Source organism: Hetaerina americana, unplaced genomic scaffold, assembly GCF_022747635.1.
Source record: "Hetaerina americana unplaced genomic scaffold, ioHetAmer1.1.p SCAF_2, whole genome shotgun sequence".
NCBI lineage: Eukaryota > Metazoa > Arthropoda > Insecta > Odonata > Calopterygidae > Hetaerina > Hetaerina americana.
The window spans coordinates 22469077-22481721 of NW_027286763.1; the positions used below are offsets into that span (position 1 = coordinate 22469077).

General features: G+C 38.0%; 1 protein-coding gene and 1 non-coding gene across 4 annotated transcripts in view; both read right to left on the minus strand.

Annotated features, from left to right (window-relative positions):
- Positions 1 to 5083: 5083 nt before the first annotated feature.
- TRNAR-ACG (transfer RNA arginine (anticodon ACG)) lies at positions 5084 to 5156 on the minus strand. Its single transcript has one exon. It is a non-coding gene; the product is annotated as a tRNA-Arg (tRNA).
- A 3492-nt stretch (positions 5157 to 8648) lies between these two features.
- Ctps (CTP synthase) overlaps positions 8649 to 12645 on the minus strand; it is a 48860-nt gene continuing 44863 nt past the window's right edge. For all 3 annotated transcript variants that reach the window (XM_071585256.1, XM_071585257.1, XM_071585255.1), the window contains one exon: positions 8649 to 9181. In XM_071585256.1, coding sequence (XP_071441357.1) covers positions 9105 to 9181 — 77 coding nt within the window. In that variant the 3' untranslated portion in view covers positions 8649 to 9104. The remainder of the gene's footprint in view (positions 9182 to 12645) is intronic.

Below are 12645 nucleotides of genomic sequence, written 5' to 3' on the forward strand. Positions count from 1 at the left end.
AAGCGGACAGAAATAAAAAAAGAAAAGGGGTAATGCTGAGCTTGGAGGGGAAGAGAGGAGATTGTAGGGAGAAATCCGGAGGATGAAGGAGAGATAAATGCAGGGCACTTTTAATTGGCAATGATATGTTGAAGACTGATATGAAGAATGATAAGCAAACAAGGAAGGTTTAGGAATTGGATAGGCATGATGAATGGAATGAAGGGAAGTAGGAACAAACAGAAGAACACTCTCATGGCTATTGGAATGTTTCAACAGTAACTCTCCACCTTTGTTGACAGAAGAAAACTGGAGAGTGTAGGCAGTATTTGTGCTGAGGGGAGCAGGAGAGAGTAGTGCAGGGGTGGAAGGGAGGACTTGGTGTACTTTGTTTATCCCTGGGGGCTGGTAAGACCGGAGGGCCCAGAGTCATGGTTCATTTGTCCATGTTGGTATTGGAATTGGGGAGGGATTCTAGAAAAAGTCATGAAAAGGCATGTCGTGGTAGGAAGACTGTACAGGAATGGGTTGAACAGGAATTATGATCACATATCACGAGAGGGAAGAAAGAACAAATACTTGAATTTGTGACCTGTCTATCTCTCTTATTTTACCTACGCTATCAATTCTACTAAGGTTATTTGGAGCCATAATTATTCCCCCTTTGCCACGTGAAAACTCAGGTGCTCTGCACCTTCTAAACTGTCTTCATTACTTTCTTTGAGAATCAAGTTGCTCCCAATCTTATTCCTCCAATATACCCGTCATACTTACTTTCTTTTTGAAGCAATTTTTGAAACATGCATCAGTTTTCCTCTGAACTCCTTCCAATTCCACAACTGGCCTTCTCTCCCATGAATCCCAGATTCTTTATGGATGTTCAAAATGTGATCAAACTAAAACGAAGTAACACCTCTCCTACCTTTTCATTAGCTGTGTCATCTGTCCATGACACAGCTAATGAAAACTAGCTTCTTTAAAGACTGTTTACATATTCTTCTCATGTGCATGGCCTGTGAAAGGTTTGATGTAAATGTAAAACTCAAGTGTTTGACCCATTTGAAGATGCTAAACTTAAATTGTCCTTTTCAAGCCACCATTGGAGTAGTTGGCAGGGGGTTTTCTAGACCAGCCATCCACCATCAATGTTATTTTTAATGTTAGTTAACAATAAAATGCAAAATATATAAACTAATGGAGGTATTGTTTGCTGCAGCTACACATATCATGGTATCTAGATGAAATATTTCTCTACAAGAGAAGCTGCTAGTGACGAGAGGGACAAAACAACAAGGGTTAAATAAAACAATAACATTCAGGCAACCTAGAATTTAAAAAAATTATACTTTCCGTTTAGCATGGTTGTTTGCATTTACTCTGATCCCTTTCCTTTGGCAAGAAATATGACATCCTAAATCTGGTTGGTGTAATAGGTCCTGTTAATTCTATTTTCATAATTTCTCCTACTCTAGAATGATGGGACTTATAATAATAACTTTTAACATCATTGCTGAGAAGACACATCTCCAATTTATGCATGAGATATTATTTGATTGGTTGGTTAACCTTAGTTCTGCAAGCGATTTCCAGCCTATTTCCATTAATAATATCGATATGCTACTATCACTACCGCATTTAACACATCTGGCTCCAGCACAAAATCTAATTAGTTAATCGATTTAACTTGAGGATCCCATGTACTAGCACCATATACTAAATTAGGCCTAACTAGAAAGGGATAACACTGCTCTTTCGTCCACAAATTCCCATCCTGAAGTACATCCGGACATCAATTAATGAGGTCCAATAAGAGAACACCGTACACACAAAAGCAATGTTAAGATTTTGGGAAAGGTTTTTCCATCGTTTCAGAAGCGATTAACTGACACATTTTTCACGTAAATAGCAATAATTCTTACTTTCCTTTCGGGCAGATAAATATAGCCATGAAATCATTTGATAGCAGGACACTATTGAAACGTGTTCGCACTACCTAGGTCGGCGAGGGTGACTTGGAACATTCAATCAACCAAATTTTGAACTAAGCGGTTAAAGGATCGTACTGAGCGATACTCCACTATTATAACTATTACCAATTATTCATTATATCACGCATGCCAGAGTTTCTTTTTCACCCATTGCGCATTATCGACGCTGCGAGAAGGCCGAACGCATCTCCGGAAGACCACGCGTACAAATCGCGTGAGGGAACGATGACCACATGCACAACACTGCCAACACGCTCTGCGGGAAGAACTTCCCAAAGACAAAATCGAAGTACATCTGGTGGCAGCAATTTTCTTCTCAGCCGAAAGATTAAGGTGAAAAAATAAAAACGACGACTGACTAGTAACAGAGCCAGGAGAACATTTACGTGGTTGTCAATCCAACCTATTCACGAAAAGGCTGTCTCAGGCTTACGAAAAGGCTGTCTCAGGCTTAACTTGGTGGTAGTCTTTCATACTAGATTAGTTAGTCTTTCCTCAATTAGGCTTGGTATCCACGAAAACCATAGCGACCACTTGGAAGCGCCCTTAAATTCGAAAGAAAACCTTTTCCCACGAATCGTCAGATAATAGGTTGGCTGGTGGCAGACTTCGGCATACACTTGCACGAGTCTACGTAACCAACGCTCAAAAAATATCTTTTCTCCGACGATAATACGTCAATCAGAAAGTGGAAGGACGACGTGGTAGGAAAAGGGGGGAAGGGGTTTGTCGTCTCATTATCTGTCAAGTATACAGCGAGCCGGCGACGGGTGGCGAGCGACCCAAGTCGAGGTACCGCGTACGGGAAGAGGGAGAGCACCATGCCAGGAGATAGGACGTAGGGGAGGGGGAACTCAAGAGGGAGGGAGAATTGGTTGCCATAGCAACCGTGACGCTCGTCTCCATAGCGACCGTACAATCCACTCCAGCCTCTCCTCTCGTTCTCTCCTTCCTCCTCCCACTCTCTTCCTTTCCCCACACTCCTCCGCCTCCTCTTTCTCCTATCCACCACCCTCCACCAGCGGTGTTCGTGTGTGTGTGTACATAAAATAAGGATGGTGTCAAGATGGATACCTACTCCACGATTCAAGGGAGAATTATTACTAGGTATTCACCGTGGCAGTGCAGGATGCTAAAAACCACCAGATCGTGGCCGAGTTTCGGGAATGGAAACGTCGGAGGAAAAAAGATAGGATTTTTTTAAATTACGTGGCAGTAGACCACGGACAGCCCCGCACACACTCTCTCCACTGGTCGATCGATGTCTTTATGAATGAAACGCAGCAACAGCTATACTGAAACTCGGACAAGCTTAACATAAACCGCCATGGGAATGCAACAATTCCAAAATACAGTGCATTGTCTTTGACAACGGTAGTAACAGCACTTCCGGGTGATTTTCCGCGAGTTAGGCCTTACAAAAACTTTCGTCTTTTATTCATTCTATTTCCATTTCATGACATTATCGGTAGGCTCAAGGTAGGAAGGAAATATGGCTAATGAAAGTGAAGGAACTGGAAGTAAGAAAAACTAACGATATCACTAATTTGGTCCACTCTTGGAGGAGATTACTAATCACAGGCACACCAAAGAAAGGATGCAACCGATCATTTTTATATGATATAGGAATATTCTAATTTAATTAGTACCCTTGCCAGACACAAGCTGACTTCTTTTTAAGACTCAACCTGAGGATCGGTGAAGTAAATCTCATATATATGGTATTTATTAATTACAAGTATTTTAATAGCCACTGTGAATCTGCCTCAACGGATGGTTAAATCTTAATCTGAAAGTAAACCACTTCTTTTGTTGACCTCGATACCTACGAACCACATGATGCCACTACACAATAAGCACGAGACAAAAATCACCAAATCCGATCGCAATATACGTATAGTGGCAGGCTTTACATGTTATATAAGAAGAGACCGAAAATAAATAAAAAACAGATTTCTTAACTAGTGGTAATTGCAAAGGCGTCTACAAAGTCATCGCTATAATAATCAGTTACACATCCGCATAAACCTTAGCTAACCACTTTGGAGGATATAATCGACACTTATTATCCATCTACACGTACGTTAATTCATTATAACACAAAAAGACCCTGGAGATGGCTTAATTCTTCACATGTATGCAAATGATACTAGGGTATGGGCCTCATAAAACAAGGCAAATTCCATAACATAAGAGTGCAACATCACCACCCTTACACGGACAGTAAAGCCGGTTACAAGTGTGGCAAAGGAATAAACATTTTTTTCTTCTCGTCAACTTCTTATCACTCAATTAATAATGAAAATATAGGTCAAGTTTCGGCCATTATGATTTCAACAGACGAATAAGACAAAGTATGCACGGCATAGGTTTTCGAGTCACTCGGAGTATTCCGGGCAGAAAATGGGGTAATCAAAGGTAGTCACAATAAAACTATCAGTATATAAGATTGGTAGGCAGTGACAACACTTACCTATTCTTCTTTCCTATCGAAAATCGCGGTAGGAATCCAATGAACCAGCCATTGCTCACACAACCTTCTTCATCAACACAGGACAGATGAGCTTCGCAGTCCACGCTGTACTCCGTTTACACTTTTCTCTAAAAGGTGAGTGGACATCCGATCAATGAACGAACACTGGAAGGCTCGCAATCGGCACGGAGAGACAAATTGAATATTTTGGGAAAGCACACAGCTTGAAGCATTATTTTACTTTTTATATATCTTTTAATAATTTATAGCGCATACATTCACTTTAACGATTATGAAATAACAGCTGGCCAGTCGATAAACAACAGTTCAGTTAAAGAAAAGTTAAACGTAAATTTGCTGAAGGAAAGAAAATAGTTTAGAACTTGTAAGGAAATTAGCGATAAATACAGGTTTTACTCAGCCTGGTGTTTTAAGTTGATGATTACATTGTAGCATAATGTACAACAGTACGTGCCGTATAAGCCAACCGTTTATGCCGTGTCAACGGGCTAGTATATATTGAATTAGACTTCTGGCAAAACTTTAAACGGAAGTTTAGCAAATGATGGAGGTTTGCATGAAGCCAGAAAATACCAAAAATTGTTAAACGCATAAAAGAACTTCAAAAGAATGGTAAAAAAGTCGACCCTGCCAGGATTCGAACCTGGAATCTTCTGATCCGTAGTCAGACGCGTTATCCGTTGCGCCACAGGGCCTTTCAAAGAATTGTGGAAGGAAAACATATAAGTCTATATGTTAAAATTTTAATACCGTTAGTTCCTATGTTGTCATTTATAAATTTCAAGAATGCGTCACCATTTATGTCTCCGAATGTGTCATCTCAGGTATCTGTCCGAGGCACGGTATTGAAAGGTGTCCGCATGTATTTGGGCGATGTGGTGTTAATTTCTGTATTTTCCAATGCCAAATTTACCAGGGTCTGTTATGAATTTCCTTTAATATTCCCCCTGCAGACTGATATTTGAAGACCAAGTAACTATAACCAGTATTTTTTGGTTCTCAAGTTTATAGCTACAATGAAGAGCTTATTTCCGTCGTTTTCTCATAACTTAGTGCTCCATGCTTAAAACTTATGAGCATTCCACATCTAAATATTTGCAAAAAGTACACAGTAGGTTCAAAATGAAGCAACCCTAAATTACATTAGATGTTTTTACTATAGCTAGTGCGTCCTTCCGTATGACTTAGTTTATTATCAAATGATAGGGTTGTCCGACTGGTTGAATGTGGTGGAGAATCAACATTGGGCAATGTCTAACTTATTTCTTGACCATAGACTATGGCTGTGTGTATTGCCTCTTAATACGAACTTATTTAAATTACCTTTTACATTAATTTATCACTGGGAAATATTTCAGTTACAAAAAGTCATTTTGCACAAATGATTGGGATTTCCATCTCGTCTCTCAAGCTGAGCTGGAGTTCACATGTCTATGTAATCCAGAGGAGATTATCAAAGGCTTAATATCTCCTAAGAAGACTTGGTGTTTTTATCCTTACCTAATTTTAATAATGGCCTGTAAATCATGGACTATGCTCGAGATGTAACGTCTTTATTTTACTGAAAAAGCCATCAGGATACTTAACTCGATCTTCTGAAACGGAACACTGCAGACCATTATTTATAAGAATGAATATTCTCCCTGTATGTAGATTGTATATTTAATAAGTATTGATTGATATGAAAGATAATTTACGTATATTCCCCACGAAACTTTAAGTATAAGATCATAACACCAGAATAAAAAATCACCTCTCCATGTGTATCTGCATATTGATCTATTCACAGCATTAATTCAATAACTTTGGTATTAAATAATTTAATCAATTGCCGCAGATTGCTAGAAAAAGCTAAATCTGCTAATTTAAAGAAACCCTGTAATAATGGCTAGCCTCTAACTATCTACTCAGTTAATGTATTTTCTTCGTGGAAAGATGGACATGATTTTTGATGTGCTTTGTGCTGTTCGACGAGGTCCATTGTATACCTACATAATGGCCAATATAATTATTAATGGGCGACAGTGGTCATGGCGGCCAGAGCTAGTTAAAATGCATCTCATCTTTTTTATAGCATGAAGAGATTTCATGTGCCCTGTGCTGCCTTTCATCCTTAGGTCAGAACTTAAGAAAAAGGCGAAATGTTGAAAAAATTCTGTTCCTCAGGACACAAATTTTAAGACTCCTGATTAGAAAAAATCCTTGGAAATTTTTTTGGAGATAGCTGTGACATGACTTCCAGGAAATTTTGCGGTCAATATAAAACCCTAGCAGCATGATAAGAGTTTTCAAATTTACCAGCACTTCTGAGATTAAAATTAAGATATTTTATTCTACAATTATTTTGTTTGTAAAATTTTATACTAGTTCATTGGCTGAGAATGAGAATCTCTAGATTGTTAGTGCACATCTCTCAGTTATTTCACGAGTCTGTTCAGGATGTTAACATTTAATGATGAAAGTAGTGTCATCAGCATATAGGATGCAACAACAGGTATGTTACTTGGTAAGTCATTCATCATCAGCGGAAATAACAGGAGGACGAACTATGGACCCCATGGGCACACTTGCATTAATTTAGACATAAAACCATGTCCTTTGACTATTTTTTTACAGATGCTTAAATATTAATTTTAGTTCAGAGCCCTATAATGTAAATATGCCGTTTTAGTGCAGTGTTTGAATGAGGATAGGGTGGCCTATACAGTCAAATGCTGAGGAGAGATCAAACAATGAGATATATATGTACTGGATATTTTCAATATCCCCTGGTATCTGTTTAAAAATGTTTAACAGCCTGCTCTGTCGGGTGTTTCAGTCTAAAGCCGCATTTGAAGTATTTGGGCATTGCCTATAGCCTCAATCACAGGAATGGTGGCAATGGGTCATTAATTTTTTGGATTATTTTTATTACCCTGCTTAAAGACTGGTATTACCTTACGATATTTAAAGATATCAGTCAAGTGTCCAGACATGGAACATAAAATGATGTCCATAAACAAGGGGAAAATAATTCGATGAAGAATGAATAATATTATTCATCTGACCATCAAAATGTCTACTTTTTGATACCTTTAATTTAGAAACTACTTCCATTATTTCAGATGGAGTGACCTGCTTCCAGAATATTTACACTTACAATATTCACATTTACAGAATATTCCCGGGTATTTTAGCCAGTGATAACATAGCCTAAGCATGTGGAGTTTCTGGTTGTTACCATACAAATTAGAGGACCTGAGTAAAATATAAAGTTGGTAACTATTCCTTGGACCAGAGATCACGAAGATATTAAAATCAGTCCCTATAGCAATGTTAGCATTTTTGAAGACAGGTCAACCTGTCTAAGATGATAACAGAAAACACTGAAGTCTATTTTAGCTGAGGGATAAATGGAGACAGCAATTAAGTAATAAAACAGCAACACATTAAAAATCTTTCCCACCTGCATGCCTGCCACCATTTTTGGGTGATTTGTGACCGTATGCATAGCTAAGATTTAAGACTTGAATGAGGTATACTGTAAATCTATATCAAGAAGCCAGAGCTCTGTTAGGCAGAATATTACACTTCCTAATATTTAGCAATTGGTTGATTTGGCACAAGTTGTTTTTATGGCACTGGGCATTGAGCCCTAGGATGCTAATAGATTTTTTGATATATGGTTTAAGGTGGGCCCTAGTAGTCCAGGGGTAGAGCGTTGCGCTACTGACCTGATGGCTTGGGTTCAATTCCCAGGCAAGCTTCTCTGGGCACTCTCAGATCCACCCGAACTATGTGATTTTTCGGGTACCAGATCTTCCCGGGAAACCATTTACGACACAGAGAAAGGAACTGGCCCCCTTACCCTGACGAGTAAATTTTCACATGCCATCAGGCTTAGTACTGGGTAAACTTCACCATCTATCAAACTGACTCTCAGGTTGAGATTACTGTGTTTGTCTTTTTTATACGATTTAATTGATTTTTGTCTAGTCATTGATTTTTTGCCTTCTGAGTATCAATTTCCTAACGTGTAATTAGTTCACTGGACTTCCAGAAGGACCTGATCCTTTGAGACACTAATATCTCCATCTTCACAAAATGAAGATATCAGGGTCCCTTCATCTCAAATACATCTGGCCAGGAATAACCAAGGGGAGAGGCTTGCCAGTAACAGAAAACACCAGGATAGAAATTCATCAATATCATTTTAACGAGTGTGCTCACAATTCAAGTTTATTTTAGACAACTTTTTATAGTTCTAACATTTTGTGCTGGTAGATTTTACAGTAAATATGTAATACTTTGTTTCCCTACACATTATTTTAAAATATAATTTAAGAAAAATAGTATCAACAATGCATCTTGAAAACCACATAAAAATTCTACTGTATGTTGAAATGAATTCATTTTACAATATTCAATGGAAAAAATAGGAACAAAATCAATAATTAACACCTTGCCATACAAACAATTCAATATAATTAAGTACATTGGAGATAATAAGAGTATCAAACTTCTTCAATAAAACTGTAAGAACACATATAGTTGCTAAATCTTTAACAGGAAAAAAAATTCAGTATTCAAATGGAAATTTACTCTAACTGACAATCATTTGGACATATCTTAATTGGTGAAATTCAGTCTAGATCACATTATAATCAAAGGCTGCCATTTGCAACAGCTTGGGTCAAGCAAGTCAGCTTTTCTTTGGCAGCAGTCACCAAATCATCCTCATCTGAAATTGGAAAAATCACCACATATAAGTTCAACAGATTAAGCCATCACTAGTAGGAAAGTGTGAATATTGGGTAAAAGTGATTATTTCCACTAACTCCTTTATATTAAACAACCAGGTTTCAACAAAACGGTGTCACTTTTAGGTGTTTGATAATTATGATAATGTTTGCCAAAACAATGTGGGGAAGTAAAAATATATTACTGGAAATAGTCACTTATATTTAATTATCACCATTCGTTACACTTGAAATTTATAAAAGTAATAGCATTGAATAGTAAAATTCCATTACATTAAAGCAAACTTGTTAAGATTAATGTATTCATTAAAAGAGGAATTACATTTGGTTAAGAAGCTTTTACAAAGAGCAGGAAGTTATCATAGGTAAAGATGTAAAGATAAGGCTATTGGCAAGAATATGGAGTGTAGTATTACATAATTGGAAACTTGGCCATGATGGTAGGCGTTTGAAATTTGGGTAAGGAGGATGGAAAGGGTGAAATGGACAGAAAGAGAATCAAATAACAGCAATGAATGGTGGGAGAGGAGAGGGGATTGTTGGGTGATGTTCAAAGGAGGCGGTAAAGTGGATATGGTATATTTGGTGGAAATGGACTGATTAATAGTGAGGTAGAGGAGGGAATGTTGGATAGGCAACATAAAAGCAGGAAAGAATATGTACATGGGTTGTTCAATAAGTCTGTGTGAAAAAATAGAAAAAGATTATATTGGGAATATTTTTTTCATTTTTCAACATAATCTCCTCAGCTGGATACACTTTCCAGCATTCATACAACTTTTTTTAAACAGTCCAAACAATAGAATTTCTTAAGTTTCTCAAAATAGTCATCTTGTATTGAGGTTTACCTCCTTGCTCGACGTGAATCATTTTACACCGAAAGTCACTGGGGCCCAAACCGGGTGAATGTGGTGGATGTTGTAATAATTCAATCTTTAACTCCATAATTTTCACCATCAAAACTGTGCCATTGTGCACCCTTGGATTGTCGTGATTGAAGAGAATTTTTTCTTTGCCAAGTGAGGACTTTTTCTTGATTTCTTTGCTCAGCTGGTGCAATAACGATGCACAATATGTTCCATTCATCTGTCCTTTATGGAAGTAATCAATGTAGATAACTCCACGTGCATCCTAAAACACTGTGGCCATCACCTTTTTCGGCCAATTTCACCATCGTCTCCTTCTTTGTAGCTAGATTGCCTTTAGAAACCTGATGCTTTGACTGTTCCTTTATCTCTGGAGTGGAGTAGTGTATACATGTTTCATCCACATTTATCTACTGACACAGAAACTCATCACAATTACGATGGAAATGCACCATACCAGCCTCCAAATCTACCAAATGATTGAGCTTATTCTACACTGAGAGCAAGCATGGCACCCTTCTTGCCAAGATTCCCTTAACATCTAATATTTTGTGCAAAATTGAAAACACTGTACCCTGTGACATGCCTGTGGCCCTGTTCACAAACTTTGGTTTGCTGATCAGTCAAAACATATCATGGATTTGGTCAATCATTTTGGAGGAAGGCAATTCTACTGAACTGATGTTCATCACTTGTGGAAGTACGGCCACATCTAAACTCATTTATCCAACTGTTAACACTTGCAAACACAGGAGTCGATGTACCATAAACTTCATCCAACTTGATTTTTATCACTTTCAGTTTTTAGCCTTATAAATAGAAGTATTTAATCATCACTTGAGACTCATTCTTTTCTATTTTTACAAATAAATAAAGGTTTCTTACAGTAATTGACTATGAAAGTGAAACCACGACATGAATATAGCTGAAATTTTAATAGCAGTCTAGTGAGAGATAAGGCTCACTAAATGCATACCTTTTCCGAAACTACGAGCGCCATACCTTGGATTTTCTAAGGATTTATTATGATCTCATTATATGTTAGGTGAGGAATAGAAATACATCAGTGATTAAATATTGGATTCATATATAACCTACCTTAAGGGTAGATTACTCTTAATAATTATTATTATAATACGACCATGCATGCTATGAAAATGGTTCACAGTTAAGAGTTGAATTAACTGTAGTAGTAGTAGTAGTTTTGAGGGTAGGCGACCGACAGCTAAGGTCATTTGCGCCATAGGGGATGGACAGGAAAGGATGAAGGGTGGAGAGAAACCCGGCGTCGGCATTAGCCTACTCTTTACGAAAGGCGCCAAGGGGTCCGCAGTTTAACGTCCCATCCGACGGACGGCGTACTCCCTCAAAGTGCCCTCCACAAAGCACCTCAAGTAGGGATCGAGATACCTCTGAAAAATATTCAACACCGCCGGGATTTGAACCCGCGCCCTCAGGGTGGGAAGCCAGTACGTTAGCCCCCGCACCATCTCGATCCCCTTGAATTAACTGTATAGAGTTAATTGGGTATTAACTAAATATAAGACAATGGAGGAAAAATTACAATTAATGAACATAAAATTAATATTATCATAAACATAAACACAGTAATCAACCCGAAGGTCGGTTTAGTAGGTGATGGTAGAGATCACCCAGTACTAAGCCCTATACAGCGTGTGAAAATTCACACATCAGGGTAGGGGGGCCAGTTCCTTTCCCTGTACCGGTTATGGTTTCCCAGGAAGTCCTGGTACCCGATAAATCACTTTAGCTTGGGTAGAGCTGCAGGTGCCCAGAATGCCTTGCCCGGGAATCGAACCCGGGACCCTCCGGTCAGCAGTCCAACGCTCTACCCACTGGACTACCGCGGCCCACGAATATTATCATAAAGAAGATTAAATACAAAAATACACACATGAAATCAGTTTAAAGATTATACAAGAAAGTATTTTGATTTCTGTTCAATGCACATATCTGGTCAATAAATTAAATTCAGATCAAAAGAGATACTGGGTTCAAAGAATTGATTTCACTCTTCCTAGTTAATACGATAAGAATTACCACTAATCTATAAAGACTTAACTACATTATTTTTTCAAGAGCAAAATTTAATTTTTTCAAATTCAATATTCCAACAGGTTATTTGTTGGTAGTGAAAAATTTGGCACTATGTATTCCAATGCCACCTTCCATTGGTTCCCTTGGACTAGTATTTTAACAATATTGGGACGCCGTGAAACAGCAAAATAGAACCCCATAATTAAAAACCCTAGAGTAAAAACTAATATTCTGGCATTATGTGGAATGGTAGCTGAGGTACTTTCCAAGAAATTGACCTAAATTCTCAAGAATTTTCAGATACGCCATTAAATGAACTTCCCTAATGTTTAGATTTTCCATTACTGACAGGATAATTAAATTTATATTTAGCAACAACCAAAATATTAACACATTTGAAATGTTTTGCATTTTTATTGGTAGTTAACATACAAGCAAAACCTAATTTTGATGTTGCATCCCTGGTATGGGAACACCTGCCACACACCAGCAATGTCTCGCAGGGTGCCATATAAACACAG